Here is a 23,745-nt window from a genome sequence, read left to right on the forward strand (position 1 = left end):
AGTGTAGTTAGTGTTTTTGTTAATTATAGGTGTCAAGCCCTAAGATTATCTCACTGGTTCATGGTGAATGTTTGTGAGAGTGTAGTGTTCCTTGGCACAGCTGAAATCAATCATAAGCTGTGTCTGTAATTAACTGACTTTCTTACTTTAACCGTGACTCACGTGCAATGGAGCCCATCAACATTTTGGATGTCGGTCAACAGTGTGGAACTACGCACGACCGTCTTTTACTACTTTGCTACTTCTTCTCATTTGGACCAGATCAGTATATTAGCTAAAAGATGGACATAGCCACTCTTCATGTTGAAGCACTTTAGCATCATAACTCTCACAGCTTGTTTTTCTCCAGACAGAAGTGACAAAATGTAAAGAATTACAGTTATCAGCTGCTCGCCAGTGTTGTGGCGATACAATCTCAACGATCTTCACTCGCTGTGTTTATGCGCCACATTGCCTTCAATACTTAATTATTAAACTCTGTCTTCCACAGTGTGTAATTTGTCCCGTGTCCCTCCCGTCACCACAGATTTCTGGATGTACTGTACTGTCAGCTGGTTCTGCCGGAGGTTTCTTCCTGTTAAAAGGGAGTTTTTCCTTCCCACTGTCGCCAAATGCTTGCTTATGGGGGGATCATCTGTATTATCACATAGTGTGTACCTTACAATATAAAGCACCTTGAGGCAACCATTGTTGAGATTTGGTGCTATATACTGTATATATATTTAAAAAACTGAATTAAGATGCATTAAGATGTTTTTTGAGGTGTTTTTTTATAGGATATAATATAATAAAAATACTTGGAATCATTTAGTAATGGTGTAATATCGCATGAAGTAGGGGAAAAAATAAATTCTTCCTAAAATTAGCGTCCGCCTCAAAAAGGCTGGCATACGTCTGGCGATATTAACGAAACCCACACAGAAACTCACCTTGTGGGTTGGTTACTAAGCAGCAGTGGGGATACAAACAGACCCAATGACAGGGCTACTTCTCTTTGGGTCAGTGGTTTATAGCATCTCTTCATCCAAGAGGAATTTTTACATGGTTTGGGCAGAAAGCTGAACCTTTGAAACTGTGTCACTCTGACGAAATGAGTGGTTAGTTCCCCCAGAGAGTCTGTACCATGGACTCGTATTAGGCCCAGCGACTTTCTATACAGTGCAGCCATTGTGCAGAAATGTCTTCATGACATCATGTGGATGTTGGACAGTAAACAACTCTCCTTTTGTTTGCTATAGTCTGTGGGGAAAACGCTGCTCTGGGCTAAAAACGTGAATTTAAGTTTTGCAGCAATGACGACTTCATTTGTTCATCACGATGGAGCTGGCACTAGATTCAGACAGCAGGCCGGCTTTATCCTTAAATAAGAGCACATTAATACCTTCTTAGAAGATGCTCCATGTATAAAGCAGCCTCTTCATCCTGTCTGCCTCCTCACTCAAACTCCAGTGTGGGCCTCCACTCGGTGGCTCTGTCACAGCCAACAATCACAACCCCTCTTGTCCTCTTACTTGCCGTTGGCGGTGTGGTTTTCAGCAGCATGCAGACGTGTCATACATACAGTGCAGTCTGGGTCATTCATGTTTCCATGGCTTTACAGTACAGCCTGGCTGTGGTTGATGGCACAGGCGGTGAGGTTTCGGTGCACCGACAGCGAGTGGGAGGCTTCCACCCGGGCTGCACGTGTGGCGTGAAGGGCAAGCTCTGTAATGGCCTCAGACGCTGCACTGCTGCCAGGTCAGAGTGAGCTCATCTGAATCCGTGGTTCCAAATGTTTGGATGGGATTGTTCCCAGTTCCCACCAAACACATGAAGGAAATTATACAAACTTTTTTTCCGCTTTTGTTCAGTATGTGTCAGCAGGTATGACAACAAAACAAATGAAGCTGTTTATAGCTGGCTATAAAAGCCATGACATCATGAGGAGTACTCCCCATTGGATGTAGGAATGAATGAACTGGATCGTCCAGCAGCCAGTAGACAGTTTTCCTCACACGATAACAACTTCAGGGTCTCGTTAAGGAACTGTGGCTTAGATCTATAAATATTTCACTGAGTGAACACCATAACAACAAATTTACTGAAGTATACGTGATATTGATGACATCAGCCTGCATTCTTGCTCATTAACACACCAGACACACCTCCTGACTGGCTCTGGTGTCTCCTGTAAAGGTGATCTGGTAGTAGATCAGTTCAACTCCTCTGTTATTTGGGTATCACCAGTTCAAGCACACATTTGGCCTCAATGCAGTTTATACTGTATAAAGTTTATAAGGTATAAACCTTACAGTTTATACTGTAAGGTGATGACCCTACAATATTAGAGGGAAAACCTCAACAATCTAATGATCACGATGAACAAGGACTGGGTGACAGTGGGAAGGAAAAGCTTCATTTTAACAGGAGAACCAGGATAAGTGCGGGGCAGCCACCTGCCTGTTGGAGGATGAGGATGGTGTATAAACAAAGAGCCTGTAGGAGAATAACAGGGAAGGTTCTGGATCAGCTGATCCAGACGGTGAGCTTTATCTAAAAAAGCAGAGAGTGTCTGTGTCCTGAATCCAAACTGGGAGCTGGTTTTACAGGACACGGGCCTGGAAGCCTCTGCCTCCCATTCTACTTTTGCAAAGTGCTCTACTGGGATATTGGGAATATGATGGGATGAATTTCTTAAGGTAGGCTGATGGAGCCTGGTTATTCAAGGCCTTTGTATGTGAGGATTTTTAAGTGAAGCTAAATTTGTCCTGTGTTTAAGTGTTAAGTAGACCTTCACTGACTTTTGTCATGTCAGAGCAGGGCAGGAGGATGTTTCTTGTCTTAGGTGTGCTTTATCAGTCCCACCTCTTACAGCTGTCATGGCTTGCTTTCAAACATCTGTGGTTATCCTGCAGGCCTAGGAAACACGTCGGGGGGGTTATTACCTACGGCACCAAAGGGTTTTTCCAGCACTCGGAGCATGTGGGTGGATTCCTCAGTGAAAGTTGAGACACATACTCGTCACCCCCGCTTTGTAATTTAGGCATTGTGCTTTGGGACAAACACACATGTTGTAAGTGTGTTACTATGTTTTCAGCTGCTAACACAAGCATTCCTGTGCAGCGCCTCCTCGGGCTACATCACCCAGTGTGCGTTTCCACTGACGGTGAAGAATGTGAGCCTTTTATGATGGATTACTTTTTTCCTTCTTCTTGCCTGTTTCCATCTATTAGTCTTCCTCACAATACTGCACATGATGAAGATCACAGCGTTGACACTGAAGCCAATGAAACCCAAACAAACGTCTCTGGAATATCGTGTCTGTGGATCGCAGCTAATGAAGTTAATGGAAAGAGCAGTCGTGGCCGGAGGCTGTGTCACATCTCTGTCCTGGGTGGATGCAGACAAGAAAATGGGAGAAAAAAAGGCAACATTGGAGCTGATTTCTTTCTCAGGAGCTCAACAAGAGCCAGCTGTGAATGGAGAGGAAATGAGATCAGCCTCTTCTTAGGAAGTCATATTTCTGGATCTGCCCCCACATACATCAGCAGTAATGATGATGCATTTCTTTCCCGTGTTTGTGTAGAAGGTAGCGTAGGAAAAGCACCTCATGTTGGCGACACTCAAACTTTTCCACACAGCTAGCTTTGAGAGGTCTGGTGGTATGTTTCCTCTCCAGATTGTGGGGGATTTCCTCTCGCCCCCCCGGGGACATCCTGTTATCTGAGCTGTGACTCATTGGAAAGGCCTCATTTCAGTGACTGGACTTTTTCTTCCCCCTAGATTAGTGTAGTTGATTGATTCGAGGGCAGTTTTTCTTATCTTAAACTTCACGTTACGCGGCCTCGCTCTAGGTGTGAATGCCGGTTCATGCAAGGGTAAGACAAGGCAACCGATCCATCATTGCCTCGTATCGCTCGAGCAGCTGTGTGTGGGATGACTTTGGTCTGGCCAAGAGTAAACACATTCTTGTGCAGAAGGGAAATTCAAATAACAGCTCCAAAATTTACTTTTTGGTTGTGGAAAATACGATTTTAAGGAATTTGGACGAAGTCGCTGTTCACCTACTTGGACAACAAAAATAGTTTTCAGTCTCGTTTTGAGGTTATTGACTGATTGGTGTGAACGTCAGCGCAGCTCTGACACTGTCGTCACATCTTTAAGTCCTGCAATACGTCCAGCATTGTGGCTTTAAAATTCCTGAATGGACTGAGATGGGACGAGGATTTGTCCTTCAGATGCTACTTCTTTGTGTCCTTTAGTTTATATTTCAGTCGTCCAAATGGGATTGACGGTTTAATGGGGCCTCGGCAGATCCCGCTCCGCTATAAAAGTCTGACCTCAGAAGTCTTTTTGCCCTCGGCTCCTATAATTAAGCACCATGAAAACAGATTGATGCTTAATGTGTCACATAAGTTTTCTCTTTGTGCTGTTAGAGAAAGTAGAGCAATGTAGGCCAGCGGTGCCCAGCTGTGTCTCTTTTTGTTGCTCCCCCCCTCCCCGTGGACTCTTATTTATGTTACTCTTGTAAAGTCAGACCCCAAATATGCTTTTTTAGCGCTGACACTAACAACAAAAAGATCCTGACGAGTTTTTAAGACTCACTGTTTTTATTTTCTAAGCCATCATCCAAAGGCTGAGACCGATAATATGTTTGAGCCAGACACAAACATGTGGATGCTTCAGCTGTCTGCACACAACATCCACATGTTTGCCTCTTTCTTGTCTGAAAAACCAAATCTCAGGTTCATGATTAATCTGGAGTTCCTGGAAGTCTTGGCTCAGACTCTGAGTCTTGTCCAAGTTTAGCCTCAGACATTTTCCACTCTTCATTTCCTCCTTTGCAAGAACTTGGAGCAGCGATCGCATGTAGTGTGTCTGCGTCTGAAGAATGATCTTCAGGATCAATATACAAAACAGTCTTATGTCATGTTATGTCTTATGTCGCACATGTGCGTGCGCCCCAGGGTGGCTGTGGCTACAATGTAGCTGCCATCACCAGTGTGTGAATGTGTGTGTGAATGGGTGGATGACTGGATGTGTAAAGCGCTATACAAATACAGGCCATTTACCATTTACCATGTTTGACCTTTGACCTTTTATCTGTAGGTACTGCATTCTCAGAGGTCTTCACAGCTACAAATCTTTGGCTACGATCTGAAACAGAGCAATGAAACGTAAGACGTCTCAGCTCCAGCCAGGCCCCAGAAAGCTGGACAGTACATCTTAGTTTTCTCTGAGATGTTAACTTTGACAGTGCTTTTATCAATTATGTAATTTCAGCCTAAAAACTTTCCCCAAACCAAACTCCTCCAACAGGAGGATATTCAGTTTAGTTATTTTGGTGTTCAGCAGCAAAGCCCTCCTGCACTTTGGCTCCTCCAATCCTGCGTGCTGCACACGACCAGTTTATTTAATGTTGTTTTGAAAGTTTCGCTGGCACAAACACCCGCTGGACAATCTGTTTATTGTCCCAAAAGTCTGTCAGCTTTGGTCGCCAAATGTTTTGTCGGGAATTTCCCTTCGTCCTGGATTTCTCTGGCTCGTTTGTGAATGGTATTATGAGTTACGAGTATTTCTGGGCCTTTTGAAAAGTTTTCAGATGTTGAACACATTACTTGATAATTCTGTGAACTGGAGCGACGTGTATGTGAAACAAAGGGAGTCGTGAAGGGTTCTGCTGCCCGCTCTGCCATTGATGACCTAGATTTTTCAGAGAACAGAAGCAGACCTCTTGTAATGAACAGATGTGTAATTCAAGTCCTCCCGTGTGTTTATCTTTGCCAAACCACTTCCTCACAGTTTATTAATAGGGCAGAGTCCCAGACCTGGAGCTGAGACGTCACCTCTGCATTTGCAGCTCACGCCCGACAAACATCTCAAAATATTCTCCGGGGTTTTATTGTAGCTGAGGACCAGAAGCTGCTCTTTGAAATGTTTATGACAGCTGGCAGAGTCGTCGCCCTGAAAATAAGTTTGAAGTCGAGCAGTGTCAGAGCTGCCAGACTAACAGAGTACACACACGAGGCCACCTGTGCCCCTCCCACCCAAGGGTCAGCGCTTATGGTAATTTAACCTCCTCGCTCTGTTACTGAGCAGCCTGTAAGCTCTCAGTCCCTGTCGGGAAGCTGGAGCACTCACGGGTGTAGTGCAGATGCACAGGATCATCCACGAGCAGAGGATGCTCAAATAAACCTCTGCTGAGGTGTAGACATGCAAGGCTGCACACAAACACATGCGGGACATGCTCTGTGGCACTAAATCAACACTTTTATCTCACTCTGCCTACACACATCTCCTGACCCGATACTCTAGATTAACCTCTGCAGATGTTTCGGTTGCATTGCCTGATACTGCAGCACTGCAGCAGGACCAGCGCAGACTCGGGGGTGCTGATGGAAATCTCGATGTGCTTCATGACGGCTGATACTGAGGCTTCAGCTGCCGTCAGTCACTATCACGAGCGACACTTAGAGACACATACAGAAACATTTACCAAAAGGACGGGCCTGTGGTCGATCCTGGATGTATTTAAAGAGCAAAGCAGCAACAGTTCAAAGGCTGCAGCTCTGGGTTCATAATGTTGCTGCAGAGGCTCTGTGGCTGTGGGCTTTATGGGGCCCAGAGGCCACAAACACCAGAGTTTTAGCCACTTTGTCCTTGTTTGATTTGTGTTGTCATCGGAGGGCGGGGCATTCCTGGTGGTTTCCTGGTAACGTCCACGAGCTCCACCCTTCAAACGCGGTTGTCGTGGTGTCATTTATCTTTGCTGTGGTGACAGTCATGAAATATGAACACGAGTCGGATGGATTTGAATGTTTGTGCTTAATAACTCTGTTGGCCTTTTTCTCTTTTGGTTGCTTTTTTCCTTTTCAGTGTTTCGTGCAGTCCTGCAGGTGTTTAATCAGGAAGCAGAGTTTGAGGCGCTGTGAGGCTTTCAGTGTTTGTGGCCACGTAGGATTTGTTACAACCAGTGGCAAACAGTTGAGGACCATCGGCAGACTGCTCCGTGGGGGGTCTCTGACCCACTCGCTGTCCACTGTCACCTACCTCGCTGTGGAGACGTATTATTCTGAGGGTTACAGGGGCTCAGCTTTTTTTCAGTACTCATGGAGACACAGACACACTTCATATTTCTTTAATTTTGCTGTGGAATAAATACCAAACGTGCTCTCACTCAAACTTGGGGGGCAGGTTAATGGAAACGCAGAGCGGAGGCATGCGAGCGCTGCCCTTCTAACAACGAACAGAGGACCTGAAGTCGAAACAGGTTTCTGTAGTGAGGCAGGGAAATCCTGTAATCATATTTAAGGCCTGAAATGCACGCCGCAGGTCTGGATTCATGATTGTAAGATAGGAGCAGTAAAGTTTTCTAGATCATTTCATCTCTGTAACTGTGACATAAATATTCAGCCGCCTCACGGTTAACTTGTCTTTCTTTGTCCTTCACGCTTCCCAAAAACCACAAACAAGATTCCACTGTGCAGTTTAGGAGCACTGACCTTTTAAAAACATCCTTTCTCCACGGCAGCACTATCACATCTCACCCTTTGTAACACTTTTTGAGCCTGTCAACACTTTTGATGACGTTTTACATCAAGATTTGCTTTAGAAATGCAAAAGGAAATAAATAGTCCTTATCTAGGTTTCAACAGGGGAGATCAAAGTTAGCCGACTACCTGTTGATTTGATGACAGAGAGCATCACAAATACTACAGTAAAAGATGCTACGATTGGTCCACAGTAAGATGAGGAATTAGGTGCACAGACTAGAGTCGAGTACTTGACAGTTTGTGCTGCGGTAACTTTACAGCCGGGCCTCAGCTGTAAATTGCATTTGGCCGAGCAGAGAACCTGTAAAGATGTTCTGCTTCCAGCTGATTTTAAACTGAAACTCTGAACATGAGCAGCTTCAGGTTATGTATTCAACATAAGGTGATTCAGCTAAGCAAAGGCTCACTAACCCATTAGTCTTGCCTCATAAAACAACTGGTGGTGAATGAAGACATGTTGTCCTATTGTTTCTGTTACCCATCATCTGTTCCTCCTGACTGTTGGACACGGACTTTGAGTCAATAAAATCCAGAGATTTCATATTAAATTGACTCTTAAGCTAAAGATAATTCAATAAATATGGATTTTTAGGTTATGTTGTATTTATGTTGTAATTATAAATGTCACTAACCAGTGAAGCTGGTTTGGATCTGAATCGACACCTGATATTCTCTTTATTGGACAGTTTCCCCCCACTATGCTCCATGCTTCCTCCATGACTACCTGAGAATGCAAAGCATGCAAAGCATGCAACGTGTCACCTCTGGGTCATCAGCCCGACACCTCCGCGACCCCTGACCTCAGACCTGTCCAGCTCCTCGCAGCCAGGCCCATCAAATAACAGGGCCGGTAGGGGGCGAATGCCTCTGCAGAGGATGTGACCACAAACAGGAAGAGGGAGACAGGCACAGACCTGCTTGGTGAGACTTTTTTCCTTCTTTTTACGGTGACTGCAGCACAAACCTCTGAATTCCACTGCTGTGGAAAGATGCACGGACACAAACAAAGCCTCAGGTCTGACAGGTTCCCATTAAAATGTCTCATAACCATTATCATGTGATTTTACGTGTGTGTGTGTGTGTGTGTGTGTGTGTGTGCATGCACTGGCAGGCTTGAGCTGGATTCCAGTCCCCATGCTGGGTGTCAGGAATGTTACATTTGTGTAATGTGACAGCATCAGCAGTCGTGCTGTGTGTGAGTGCAGAGCAGCATTGCTCTGTATCTGCCTCATAACTGCTTCCACTAAAAAATGTTCATTTCCAGAAATCACAGTAAAATATTTTGGTTTCACCGTGGACGGACTGGATTCCTTCTCTTCATTTTCTTTTCTAGGCAAGGATAAATTTAGAAAACACGTGTGAAGGTATCCGACCAATGAAATCACAGCCCTTTGAACTGACTTGTTAATGCAGCGCAGAGGTCTGCTCAGCTGTACCCTCAGTTTGACATCACATGTTTTCACCCTTTTCATGGGAGCGGGAGTTCCTCTCCACATGTCCCAACACATCCTGAACGTGCGTTTGTGTCCACACTCCGCTGCAGTCCCCAGCAAATGTGTGCAAAGAGCCACGCTCAGCCCACAAAGGCTGGGGGGGGGGCATTCAAACAGCCGCCAAGAGGGAAGTGGCGACATGCGGAGAAAACGTCTCGTCCCAGTGCTTCCACTGAGGATTCATGTGCTTTTCTTTGCATCATCCCATTATGTGCAGAATGTATTTGGGCTGTTAAAAACGTGCTCATGAATCAGAGTTATTGTCGCTGTCGTGTGCAAGCAGGCTGTGCTGAAATCTCGCAGCGGGAGGACATAAAAGCGCGTCTGGTTTGGTTTCAGCTACATCGAGAATTTCTTCTACGTCTAATAATTGTTCCAGTCTGAGTGGATGATGCAGCTAATTTATCCTGAGCTTTTCATTCCTGAACAGCTGCTAATCGAAATTCACTCCTATGTTCATATTAGCTGACACAGATGTGGCTTGATTTATTTATTTGTTCACTTCTGTAGTTCCCCAGAGTGTCTGCGTAGTGTGGCAGTTTGCACACTTGGCTAACACGCCAAAGATTCCTGGTTGGATTCCCCGGAGACGACACACGTCTTCCTGCTGTGACGAGCCCTTTGTAAATAAGGGAGCAGCAAATAGTTTGTAGCTCACAAAACAGAGTCCGCTGCCTTTGTGGCAGATTTATAACAGAGTTATAATAAAAAGCACTTTTAAACTAACCTGGAAAAACATCCTTAATGTGATTGGTTTAAAGGAGAACAAGCGAACGCCACATCAGAAGAAACGCCAAGTGTTTCTCTCTGCGTCCAAAAGTTTGTAGTAAATATTTTATGAACTCGGCGTTTTGCCTCTTACTGCGAGCTGAACTCCCGTCTGCGTTTTCTCCCCATTCCCACCTCCTCGCTGCATCGCTCTCCAGTGATGGTGGTTTCTGCAGGAGATGCGAAACTCAGCGGGACGGTCGTGAAAGGGAAGAATTAGACACAGAGCGGTCATAGCTGGTTTGAGACGTTTTTCTTTTTGGTTTCTTGGAGCACGTCAGCTTAGAGAGACGAGGCTCCGTCTTTGACTCACGCAGGTTTTATTGTTTCTGCTTCTTTGGACATTTCTTCACCTTTCCCATGCAGTAAAAGGGTTTTTCTTTTCCCCCTGACTGAGGCTCAGAGGGTTGTGGTGTGATTTATGGGCTGTAGTCTTTTTATGACACTTTGAACAGAACCACTCCATCACTCTTTGTTTTTCTAATCCCGAGGGAAAAGGTGGGTCCATTACTCCAATCAGAGTGAAGCTGAACCAAGTCTGAACCGGCTCCTGACTCTCGGCAGCTGAGTGCATTTTTGGATGTTCCTTCTGCCGTGGTAGCTGATGCGCTCAGTTTTACAGAGACGTGGGGAAATGAGCTTAATTGCACATTCAATGGAGATTTCTATCAAACTAAAAGGACACAAGTTTGAAGGCTTCAAGTGTTTCCAAATTCCTGAATCTTCTGTTGAAATCTTCTGGTCCAGCTGTGGCTCTTGGATGCATTTCAGCCTCTCAGCAAAGGCCCCACAGAAGAAGTAGGTGGGTGTCACTGAAAGGCAGCTGGTAATCAGCAGGTTTCCATGAACTAACATATTTTCTGTTCCTCTGGGGAGTGCGGGCTGAGGGGGCAGCTGGATGCTGTCTGCAGAGGCAGTCTCTCCCACACTGACAGTTTCGCTCATTTGTTGCGCTTCTCTCGTGTAAACTCAACATTTGTCTTTATTTGAGCTTTGACACACAAACGCCACATCTGGAAATGACCTTTGACCCCTGAGCCTGATTGGCATGCAGTGTGTTTAAATGTGCCGTTTCTCAAAACATCCTCCAAAATGGAGGATTCCTCGCTCTGTGGTTATTCAGAGAGAGATAAGATGAGAGCAAACAGCTTTCAGAGGTTATTGTGACATCTCGTCTCTTTCTCACCAACTCCAAGGACGAGTTTGATCCTCGGCTGCGTCAGCCTGTTTCATTTGCAGCGCTGCATGCTGGGATTAGTCAGCTCATGTTACCCATAACCTCTGTGTGTGTGAATGTAAAGCTTTTTTTAAACTCTTACATACCGAACGTTTCCCCTTTAATCTTGTGGGAGAGTAAAAGCTGAAGTAAGTTCCTTGAATCCCGTGCAACATGGTAGAAGCTGCTGAGAAAGCTGGGCCGGTGGCACTTCGTTCACGGGCTCCTGTTTCTGTCAGGGTCTAAAAAAAGATCTACACAAAGCAACAGACAAGACTGTTTTCACACTTCTTGGACTGGTCAACACTTTTCCAGTTTGGGAAAGAGGCACCTATTTTTATGTGGATGAAAACCGATGGAGTGTGAGATTGCGGGATAATAACCAAATAAAGACGTTGGCTAAGCTGGCCTGTTTCTCCCTGGAAGAAGAGAGCGTGTTATTGTGTTTCAGGCAGGAGGGAATGTGAGGAAGGTGTTGGGAGGAGGGGGAAGGAGAAAGACATCATGGGTGATTTTCCACCCCGTCTGCACTGCTTCAAACATTTGCACCTAATGTTTTCTTTAACGTTTCCACACAAAGTCGGTCCTGTGTTCCCTGACGCTGCCCGGGAAGCACGATCTGACGTGGGAAAGAGTGTGATGGTTGTCCAAGGATACAGTAGCTCATGTGGTGGCGTCAGCGTAGCTTACAGGGAAAGTCAGGTTGTCTTGGCGTTCCTGCAAGTCTTTCCTTGGATGTCGCTGAAGTTGGAGGGAGTGATGCTCCCCCTGCAGCCCGGTGTCGTCAGTCGCAGCCCAGACATGCCTGCAGATTCCAGCCGCCTCAGGTCAGGTTGTCTGATCCACTTGAGCTCATACATGGACTCGTTATGTTTGGATAGCTAATGAGATTCTGGATCATGAGCGCCTGTTGTACATTATGAGTTCAGACCACTGTGGTCGCTTACGCTCACCCTCCCCTCGCTCTCTAAGGACAGCCAGCAGTTTCACAACACGTGTCTGAAGCTCGCTGCTGAACAGTGGCGTTATTATCTACTGCTGTTTTGTCTTCAGTGTACAGTCTGAGGCACTTTCAGGAAGAAACACGGGACTCCTATCTTGATGGGTGGAATGAAAGAGGCTTTTTAGCAGCGGTGAGGGTTTATTTAGGAATTCCTTTGGCGTGACCTTATTAGATCAGCACATGCTGGGCCGAGGACGGGGAGGGTCAAGGACGGGCAGAAAGAGGCCACTGTGCAGATCTGTCAGCAGGAATGGACAAATGAGAGAGGAGGAGGATGGAGCAGATCAAAGCGGACCACTTTAACCATGACATCACTCAGAGGAAAAGTTCCACTGGCCCACTTTTCTTTTTTGTTTTCTCCCACAGCGTGTGCTTCATGCGTTAGCCGTGTTTCATGTGCACCTTGAGCGTCTGGCTGCTTTCCTCGCTAGCATGGAAAAACTGAGCTGGAGTCCAAATAATGTGTTGGGCTTTTTGATTATATCAGTAGAGCAAAAAAAGTCAAGCCTTGGTGTAGCTGAGATGAAGGTGCGGCTCGGTCACTCCTCCTCACACAGTAAAGACATTATGTGGCCGTGTGTCCAGCTAGCTCCTACTGAAGCAATGTTTTGTCCATCAAAGCTCCAGAGATTCAAAGACTTAAGTGTGCGAGATGGAAAGGCTAATGTGTAGGTGTAACAACATTTTCCTTGCCAATTAGAGTCGCGTGAATCAAAAGCAAGCTTTGTAATATGTTTCTGTTAAAGTTTGTGTTTTTTAAAAATGGGCTTCATTCCTGTTAATGTTGGCACGTGGTCTCAAAACAGGCACTGAAAGCGTCAAACACGAGGTCTTTTCCAGACTTCCTTCCACGCTTGAATTATCAATCAAAGCGCTCGCTGGTGACCTCTGAAGCAAAGCAGAAGGAAGCATGCGCTCGCCTCATCGGAGGCGATCATCCATTTGGACACATTTTCCCACGGTGGGTTTCTCTTGCAGGCACCGGTGTCAAGTTTTCACTCAGTATAGCTGCAGCAGCTTTCACTGGCAGTAAAAAGCCTTAAGAGTCAGCAGGTGTGTGCAGGTTTCTTCACCAGGTGAGACCAATCCCAGTCCTGTCCTCGTTTATTATTGATCTGCTAGAGCCAGCCATTGCTGAGCCATTACAACCCTGGTAAGGAGACGTATTTTGAACCATGACTGACTCGTCTCCTGCCAACTATGACGGCGTTTCATATCTGCATCTGGCAGATAAACCGAGGTACTGACATTTTCATATCCTAAAGATCTGTATAGCTCTGTGTAAATAATCATTTTGTACAATACGATAATTTTTAATTCTACAACTGTTTACAACTTGCATAGTTCCCATTTCTGTATAGCTGTATATCTCAGATTCTGTAAAGTTATTTATTTCATATTCTGTATAGTTTTTCATATTTATATCCTGTTCATATCCTGTACATAGCTTGTACTCACTACAGCCTGTACATACTTATAGTTATAGAATATTCACAACATACTTCATACCGTGTACATTATAACATACCATAATAGACCCATTTCTGTAATATACTCACATATCTATACTATTGCTAATATATATTGTAATATATCTATATCACTAAAGCACTTCTGGATGGATGCAAACTGCATTTCGTTGCCCTGTACCTGTGCATGTGCAATGACAATAAAGTTGAATTCTATTCTATTCTAATTCTATCAGGACAGATGCACACAAACTGCAGTTTCACTGAGTGGCTGAAGCATACAGCAGCGACGCCTTTCAGCCTATGGCGTTATTTTTGTGCCACTATTCTGAGCGCACGTGAACAAACTTTGCAGGTGCAAGTGTTGCATTTTGAGGAGAAATTTATTTCGAGCAAAGAAAAGCTGAATTTGAGTGAACAAAATTCATTGCTGCGTACAAAAAATGTATTTCAGTATTTGCTATTATCCACACACACACAACAGCAGCCCCTCTCGCTCAGTTTTTGCATTTGCGCTCGCTCACAATGTGTTGCTCACGCTCTCAACATTTCTGCCCGTTCGCGCTCAACTCTTTCTCTACACCGTTATATTTGTGCCACAAAACCAAACTTTTTTACGTGCGCTCAGAATAGTGGCAGAAAAATAACGCCGTGTTCAGCCTGCATACCCTCAAGTTTCAAAGCTGTAACATTTTGGGAGGAGTTTGTTTGAAACCTTTGCAAGAAGAAGTGGAATAGGAGAGGAGTTGTGCACTATAATCTTGAAATTGTTACTATCCTGCAGCTTTTCCTGCCCCTACTTTTGACGTAAACACTAAAATCTGTGTAACACTCTCAAAGCTCAAACTTCTTGGTATCTAGAAGCTTATAAAGACTGCTCATCTCTCAGCTGTTCAGAACTGTGTGCAGAGGAACTTGTAGCGCTGCCATGTGTGCACTGTGTCACATCATCACTGCGTCTTCAGCGCCAGCCCACACCTATCTGCATACTTTTGACTGGAAGGTGCAGCCCCAGAGGAGAAAAGCATGCAAATGCACATTTAACTTGGCACTAACACGTTCCCACATCAAGAGCACGTCTCTGAGTGGCAGGGCGGTCCAGCAGCTCGTACACATGTCGCTCTTTTCAAGGCTGGACACACTGACTGGTGCTTATTCATCTCTACAGGTGCGGCTTTGAAATTCACGAGGGAGGAGAAAGTCAGCACAGTTTACATCTTGTACATCATAAGATTTGCTTTCTGTGGCAGAAACTGAGTTTTAAATGCACAGGAAAAATATTCCTGCTGTGTTGTTTTGGAGAGAGTGAAAGCTGAACTCTGTTCACTGTGACTGACAGTGCAGTTTTCTAACAATCAAATGAATACGTGTAATATGGCTAACTCATTTAAAATCCGTCAGTTTTCACAGTTGCAATCGTTTGTTTGACAGGAAAAGAAACTACCATCAGAAAGTCTGCCTGTAACATTTGCCTGTAATGTCTCTGGTTTAAGATAAGATAACCTTTATTAGTCCCACGTGTGGGAAATGTGTTGTTTCATGCACGAGTGAGGACAACACTGCAATTCAATTCAGCTTTATTTATACAGCCCCAAATCACAACAGTCACCTCAATGTGCTTTATACTGTAAGGTCGACCCTACAATAATACATACAGGGAAAATCCCAACAATCATATGACCCCCTATAAGCAAGCACTGTGGCGACAGTGGGAAGGAAAAACTGCCTTTTAACAGGAAGAAACCTCCGTCAGAACCAGGCTCCGGGAGGGGCGGGGCCATCTGCTGCAGTCAGGTGCTTGATTTGCACGGTCAGCAAAAAATGAATTGTTTCAGCATTTAGTCTGAGTGTAGTCAGAAGTGATACCAACGATGCAATATTTGCACCACATGCAGAAATATTGCTGCTAATAAAACATCAGTTGGCTTTACCTACACATGACTGTCTTTATGCCGAACGTTCGGCCGAATAGCGTGATGGAAATCCCACAGCCGTGATTGATTCGGGCTCCGTCATGCTGAGGGAGTGTTTGATATATGAACATGTTTTCAATGCAGAAGCTTCCAGCTTGGACTCACTTGGGGGTTTCGCAGTTTGAGTCAGTACACCGACTCTCAGAAATACTTTGTTTTATCTCTCCATAAAATGGTAGCGAGCATCTCAGACTGATGACCTCTGGCACTATTAAACTTTGCTATTTGCTAATGAACAGTATATTTAGTCCTGAGTGTGCAGGGGTCCTCGCACTGTGTGCTGTGTCTGATTGGCTGGAATGATTCCTGCCTTGGTAAAGCAGGCCCTGAGCCATGTCGTCCCTGTGAATGTATGTTAGCAGCTGGGGAGAGAATAGGTGGCTGTACTGTGTACCAAGCTGCTGTGACCTGCTGGTACTGTGCACAAAGCAGATGATCAGAGCTGACAACAGTGTCTTAAAGGAGAATGTTGTATCTCGAACGCAGCAGCGTGTGCTGTGCCATCAGCTCCTCCCTCTGGTCCACTTCAGACCGTGCACTCCAGCGAAGGTTGCATTACTCGTCATCGTGCATGTATGTGCACGTCGTGGTTGTGTAAATTTGATGTTTCCGTTTCTTCCTGTGTGGTTTTCAAAAGCTTTCAAACCTTTTATGTTACGCTGAGTTAAAATGTGGAGTTCCCAGTGTTTGCAGCAGGAGTGGGCTGGTAGCCAAACTCGTGCCACAAAGATCATCCATGCTTTTTTTAAAATAAGAAGCTGATCTTGATCTTCAGAACACACGTTCTCATCTACTTATCAACCATCTGATCTTATTCCTTATCTTAAACCTCTGAACTTCATCAGGAACGTGTCGAAGACACCTCGGTCTTATCGTAGTTGTGTTCGTGTCTTCAGTCCAGGAATGCTGCTTCACTCTCAGGACTAACCCAGCATGTCCAGCTGGCCGTCAGACAGACGGGGAGGGATTCTTCAAAAAGAAATTCATTATTTGTGGCTCTGCTTCTTCCATCAGAGCAGGCCACTGCAGCTTTCATGATGTACACTTCTTGGAAGATTTTATCCCCCACAGAAAACACAAAGACGTCTCTGTTTGTCTATCTTCAGCATGTGAGTTTGTGCATTAAGGTCCCTGCAGGAAAGGATATCCGTGCATACATGTGGACTTTCCCGAACTTTATCTAATAAAGAACAAAGGAGCACAAAGCGAGACCTTTACTGTAACAAATGCCTTTTTACTGGCAAACATGAATCGGTGCCTGGTGGCCAAATGAGGGGTTGGCGTGTGTGGAGTTCTGTTTTTGTCAGTCCGACATACTCGACTGGAGAGAGGTTAGCTTGTGAAATGCTGGGGTCTGCTTTAAATTTGCACCTGTTGGCGACATGATGGATTGAGACAATTAGCGTCAGATGGCTCTGCTGCTGAGCAGCCTTCCAGGGGATACGCAGCCGACATCGTCTCCAACCTTGTCAACTTTCACCTTTCTGTGTTTTGTTCTCTTGTAATCGTTCTGCTCTCTACTCGGCTGCTTCTGCCTACAGTTTGGTCACTGTCGAGCACTTCATTTGAATTTCGAAGCTCTTTATCGCTCAGTTTTGGCTTTGTTGGTAGCGTGTTTATAGCCATCCAACAGAACGGCAGATTAAAACCTGCAGGCACTTATCATGTTTGAGTTCAAACAGAGTGACATCCAGTGAACCAGATCCAATGCAGGCTGGTGTTTAGAGCCCTTTTGTTTGTTGACTGTATACAGAGTTGGCTGCAGAGAGAAATGTGTCCGTGTTGAGGCTTGAACGCGATGACTATCTAATCTGAAAGGCACCAGGCGCGTCCTGATAGCCGACTTTTAAAACCGTGTGGGTCGTTTTAGAGATGAAAAGGGCAAACGTTGGAATTCAAATTGCTCAAGATGCCCTTAATCTTCCCCCTGATCCGTTTGTTTGGTTTGTTGCTGTTCGGTTGAGGCCGGAGCCAGCAGCGGTGTTTTGTAAAGGTTACATCTAAAAAAAGCAGCTTAATATATGCTGAGCCCAGCGTGGCTTCAACCAGCCCCACCGTCGCAGAGGGATGGACTTGGTTTGTAACAGTAACCAAGTGCTGCCTTAGTACTGAGCGGCCCAAAGTGTTCAATCCCCCACATCATTACACCAGCAGGAGTTATTGATACAGGGATCCAGGTTTTCACATCGTTTACATCAAATCCTCAGCCCACCGAGAGCCAGCAGACCGGCAGCGAGTTTCCTCTCTTCTCCAATCTGGTACCGAGTTTCCTGTTGTTGGCTCAGCACTCGGTGGGCTCTGTGGCTGCGTCAGGATTCAGTGTGGTGTGTGTTCACAGATGCTCTTCTATATTCGTTGGTTGATTCCTTCCTATCAGCTTGATTGTTGTTTGGTCAGCAGCTTCTGAAATACTCTTATTAGCCTGTCGGGCAATAAAGTCTCTCTCTTTCCTATTTTGTGCTTGCTTTGAACTTCAGCAGGCGATGGAGAACTAGAGGTAAAAAGCATCAGTGGTCACGCCCAAATGTTCGTCTCGTTGAATGTCTAAACCTCTCGTTGTTTGGCTTTATGGGCAGCAGTTGTTCAGGTGCAGCGTTGCTGCTTCAGCTCCTGCACATGCTGAGCGTGTGCTTGACCCCCCGTGTTGCTGCTTTATGGCAGACGAGCACCTTGGATGCATTTGAGTTTGAGTGAGGAAGAAACACTGTACAAATGATTATTTTATGAGTTCAAAAATCGATGCCAAACATTTTAGGAAAGTAATCTGTTTCTTCGGGCAGGTGCTTCAGAAGAACGGCTGCAGATTCTTTCCAGGTATAGCACGTCAGCTTATGGATAACAGAGAGCTGTCCATCTGTTTAATGCTGCAAACATGAAGATAAATTTATTGTCTGAATTCTACTGTAGTTTGCTCCAAAAATGCCCGTCACAAACTTTAAGTTCTTAATTCTGCTGACACGACTATTTCAATAACCCCTTTTTCTTTCTGTCTATGCTCTTTTTATTTCCAGTTGCAGCGGCCCGACAAGGCTGCAGAGGCGGCTCACACCTACTTCCAGGCCAATCCAGAGCATGTGGAGATGGGCCGGGACCTGGAGCAGTACAAAAACCTGCAGGGCGTCGAGGAAACTCACTTTGTGGACCGAGAAGCCCGGCCTCACCAGGCAAGACACAAAACCTTAATCTGTCAGACATTTCAGTTTATTTGGGTTTCATGTCCTGATGCATCTTCATAAACCACGTGTACTGAATTTAATACAAAAAGCATTTCTGCCCGAGGTTTCACTTTTCCTACTTTGCTTCTTTCCAAAAGTTGGAAACCATGGGAAGCGGCGCTTCCTGTTTGAAGGGGCTTTGTGTTAATGGTGCTTGCAGTTTAATGACTGGAAACATCTCAGTGGCAGCTGTGGTGAAGCTGCCTCTGAGTGTCTCACTGAGTGAAACTTGTGCTTCAGTTCAAAGTTTTAACTGTGGATGAGTCCCAAGTGTTTCTGCTGAAGCATGTGCTGCCCCGCCCTTCCTCAGCGGCAGAACGTGACGTTCACCAGCTGTCATCATTATGGGAATCATATTGCTCTGCGACTATATGGCTGAAATCGTTTTTGTCTTGGTTATCGCCTCCTGTCGCAGCGCTCCTTCACAGCGGCAGTGCAGTTGTACGATAAAGGCGACTACGAAGGAGCGACTGCTCTCTTTGAGGAGGCGTTGGTGGAATACTACAAGGCAGACGTGGACTGTCGGGCGCTGTGCCAAGGCCCGCAGAAGTTTGAGGGCCAAGATCACCTCCGATACCGCTACAGCCTCCATGAAGTCGTATCAGGTAAGAAATCAGGCGCTCTGTCGAGGAGGCGTCTGGGTTCCAGTCTGCCCTTTGACCTTTGCTTTGCTCTCCCGCTTTTCACTGCAGTAAGCAAACAAAAGAAAGCAGTTGAGATCCAGAACCGAGGTCACGTCTTCTCTCACGTGTCCCGCGCAAAAGCTATGGCACGTCTGTCTGCACCAGTCAGAGTCGAGTTTGAGCTGCATGTTTAAGAGTCCCAATAAATCCCAGTTTAGTTGAGTCTGTTCAGAATTATTAGCAGAGCTGTGCGGTTAGCTCTGGGAGGCAGTCGACATGCTTCATAACCATGTTTGGCAGAAACGGCCTGAACCCAGGCCAGCTCTCTCTCCCGTCACCTCATTCCACTGCTGCGATCGTTGTTCTTGGCGTCTTTGCTTAAAGGAGCATTAGTTACTACATGCCTGGGCTCATTAACTAAAATTGTAGTGACATCCATGCAATTATTGGATGTGTTTTGGTTTTTATTCATTCAGAATATGAAGGTTTCTGTAGCTGAGACTCGAGGTGTGACAGATAAAAGGAAACGTGTTGTGAAGCTGACTTTTAGGAGCTTTTATTCTTGTACCTGAACACACCACGAGATAAGCTTTTTTAAACGGTTCAGTGTTTTTCCCGTCGACAGTTTTGGGGGATTTTAACCACAAAAATGAAAGTTAGTGTAATTTACACAACTTTATCTCCCTAATGGCGTCTCTCAGTTCAACTCCAAAGGTCACTGGCAGCCTGGCGTCCATCACACTGACAGCTGGCGAAAGGTTAACCGCATAGCTTCATCACAAAATATTGTTCAAACGTTTTTAATGAGCTGGATAAATAACAGGCATTTATCTCATGCTTCACATACTGCTGTCAGTTTGTGTTGTTTCTGTAGACCTTAATGATCTTGTTGAACCAGATCACAGTTATAATTTTAGTATTATTATATTACACTGTGACTGGGCAGGGTGTTATTATCATTATTATTATTGTAAGAGTTTTTGAGTTTGAGCAGTAGCTGCAGGTTAGTCGTATCCAGGATGCATAAACGCTGAGAGGCTTTGTTTTACTTACAGTTGGAGGCTCATTTTCCACAGCGCTGCCACGGCACAGGCTGCGATCGTCATAATGCGCAACATGACTCGCATATACGGGAGTTTTAAAGGATTACTTTCTCCTTCACTGACCCAGAAAGTCAAATCCCTTTGCATGATTCAGATCCGACCTTTGCTCCTGCGAGAGAGTAAGGAAAGCGCTGCTGCAGCTGCTCAGACATCGCCTCAGTATACTTGCACATAAACGATGAGCACACGTCCTCATAAAGCACGCTCATCGAGCTCTGCTGGCTCTCCTCTCAGGGATCAACATGAGGAAATCATGTGCTGAGCCTTGTTTTTGAATTTCCATTAATGTTTCATTCTACAAAGATCTGCCAAGACTGGAAACTGCGAGAACCTTTTTCATTTATTCATCAACGTTTTTATCCAGTTATTTTCCAAATTTGGACTCGGAAAGTTCTCAGATGTTCTGTGTTTTAGATTAGACTTTACTGGGACTCGTCAGTGTTTTGATGAAGTATCTGCCCTGAGATGAGCTCGGGCTCTTTTCCATTAGACCAGCTGAAAGTCGGCCTTTAATGTGCGTAAATCCCAGATCTGGTCTCATACCATCTGTATGAGTTGCAGTAACTATAACATGAAGTTTGTTATGTGTGTATGTTGGAGTGCATTTATGGCGTGTCTGTGCACTTTGAACACAGGACATCCTGTAACAGGATCCCTCCTGCGGCTTCTTTCAGGCTTATTGTCAAACATCTTTTCAGTTTCTGGAACTATGAACATATAAAGCAACAACATGAGAGTTCGTTCTCTGCACGACCCCGTGGTTACCTGCCTGGAAGAGTCACGTCCTCGTCTCACAGCAGAAGGAATTTATGCTAAACTCAAATCAAAGACCAGCTCTGAGATCTTTCGTTGTTTGCAGATCACTTCACTCAGGTGCTGCACTGCGAGCACGAGTGTGTCAGAGACCTCGCCACTCGACCCGGCCGCCTCTCACCTATGGAGAACTACCTGCCTCTGCACTACGATTACCTTCAGTTTGCCTACTTCAAAGGTAGGTTGTTCTTTAGTGTAAAAAATGGTGACTGCACAATACTTTCAGACACTGTCTGTGTGAAGCTCAGTCTGACTGCACAATTATGAAGATGGATCCACCCATGAGTCCAACGCCCACACAAACACAGACATGTGTGTACACGAAGGCCCCACGACCACAAAGAGCTGCAGACGAGTGGATCGGCACGCCGGTCGAGTCTCACCTTGTATCACGAGCATCAACGGCGTGGCTGAACCTGATGCTGGTGCTCTGTGGTGCGCGCGAGTGTGAAAACATCTAAACGAGGGAGTGAAGAGTTCAGCACAGAAGTGTTGGCACGGCAACAACGCGTAGACGGGAAAAGATGGCGCTGAGGAGTTGTGACATCACTGATTATCGTGATGACCTGTAAACATGTGGCTCCAATAAGGAATCGTGGATCAGTGGGTCTGAGTGTGGGTGTGATAATAATGGGAATGACTCAAAAATCAGACTTAAAAAGTTTGAACTTTTGTCCGACATTGTTTTCTTGATAAAAAGTTCATGCGCGGAGCGCTCGCGCTAACATCCTGTTAAAGGTTGGAAGTTTAAGGCAGGTGCTTGTTGCCTGCGAGGCAGGAACGTCGCTGCCTGTGACCTCCTGCTGTTTCACTCCTCAGCACCAGCAGGACTCATACCGTTGCAGCTTTTTCCTAAACACGTCAGTGGCATTTTCTCAAAGCTCCACACTCTGACGCCTGGGAGGAGATAATAAACTGCAGCAGAGGTAGGAGAGCTTTGGTTAACCTTCAGCCTCTCGTCAGGAGTGCGTTTGTGCTCGCAGACGTCTCAGGAAGCGCTCGGTGACGGGCGCTGGTCTCCTTCTGTTGTAGCAACCTGAGCCTGTGTGTGCGCCGTCTCCACTACGTCAACCTTTGGCTTTGTTTGTAATGAGAGTTTTGGAACGTCAGCTGTGACACATGGGTCTCATATACTCACATACTCCAGTCCTTTCACAAAACACTCGGTACACACTTTGCACATGTGTGACATGCATGATACAGTCTACTCCTGTGGAAACTCCAAGATAAAACTCCTTCATTTGCTTTGTGTGTCTCTCTGCAGCGGGCAGGCTGGAGGAGGCGCTGCAGTGCGCCCTCACCTACCTTTTGTTCCACGAGGGAGAGGAGTTCATGAAGGAAAACGCCGATTACTACAGAGAGGAGCTGGGACATGATGCTGAGCCACGAGAGGTAAGGAGCTGATGTGTTTGGACGTGAAGACACCAGATGAATTTAGTGAATGGGCCTCTAAATTAAACTTCATAAGAAGAGCAACGTGTCGAGTGTGTTTAGTGTCTGTGCCCGGCTACGTTACTGCTCGAATATGCAGGATGTTGCATGAGAGAGCTGCGATCATTTGTTTTGGCCTCTGTTTGTTTGAGTTCGTATGTAAAGATGGAAGTTTTACCGATGAAAGTAAAAATGCAAATAAAACACCAACAAGTCATTTGAGAAGATTTCACTGAAGCGACTGGAAGGCAGGTGGCGTGGACACAAAGTTCGAGTCTCAGTGACCTCTGACCTCAAGGTCAGAGGTGATGTTTCCTGAAAATCTTGTGAATGCGATAACTGGGGAACAAGGTGACGTAGGATTTTGAAATTCATCCCATATGTGCATCACTAGGAGGCTGAGGGGTAGCACTGATCGCCGCCGGTACTTCTTAATTATCTGCAGACGTGATTCTGCTTGTTCTTTTCCCTCTTTTCAAAGACTCAAAGCTGGACGGTGTAATCAGGTTAATCGAGGCGCTCCGGGCTTTATGCGGTTTCTTTTAAGTTATGAGAACAAACTCTTTCAAACACCTTTCTGCGCTGAGAGGAATGAGGCTGAGGTAACTGGCAAGTGCGTCAAAGAAACAGTAAAGATTAAATAAAGGCTAAAGATTCCACTTGAGATGGATGTGCAGTAATGTAACAGGAGTGTTGGCGTGAGACGTCCGGGACTGGAGAGGAAAAGTGTGGATTTAAGGAAACCCGAGGAGACGAGAGGCAGCGGCCCTCCTGCTGTATGTCTTGGATGAAGCAGCTACTTGCCACTTGGCAGCTGCTGCCTCTTCAAGTTTGCTTTTCACTCGTGTACGTTTTCCATCCAGCTGGCAGCACTCGGCACATTTCACTCTATCGACATGCAATGTTTACGGCAACATAGTTTCCCCTGCCATCTTTTTTATTGTTATTCTGAGTAACTAAAGGCTAAATGTCTGCAAGCTAGTGAAAATGAAATCTGCAGAGGCTGACTACTGCTCATCAGCTACTTGTGCGCTGAGCGTTTGTTCTTCCTAAACTCTGATCAGCTGCTTTAAGAGGGAAACGCTGCCTCAGTCCAGCTCCAAGTA

The 23,745-nt window shown here is 45.5% G+C and overlaps 1 protein-coding gene across 2 annotated transcripts in view; it reads left to right on the plus strand.

Annotated features, from left to right (window-relative positions):
• p3h2 (prolyl 3-hydroxylase 2) overlaps window positions 1–23,745 on the plus strand; it is a 51,279-nt gene that overhangs the window by 14,296 nt on the left and 13,238 nt on the right. Inside the window, exons 2-5 of one of the 2 annotated variants that reach the window (XM_082522910.1) lie at window positions 18,466–18,618; window positions 19,085–19,274; window positions 21,255–21,386; window positions 22,473–22,600. In XM_082522910.1, the coding sequence (XP_082379036.1) occupies window positions 18,466–18,618; window positions 19,085–19,274; window positions 21,255–21,386; window positions 22,473–22,600 (603 nt within the window). The remainder of the gene's footprint in view (window positions 1–18,465; window positions 18,619–19,084; window positions 19,275–21,254; window positions 21,387–22,472; window positions 22,601–23,745) is intronic. The other variant, XM_082522911.1, reaches the window with a different exon arrangement.

This window comes from Aulonocara stuartgranti (assembly GCF_965226115.1).
Source record: "Aulonocara stuartgranti genome assembly, chromosome: 23".
NCBI classification, from domain to species: Eukaryota; Metazoa; Chordata; class Actinopteri; order Cichliformes; family Cichlidae; genus Aulonocara; species Aulonocara stuartgranti.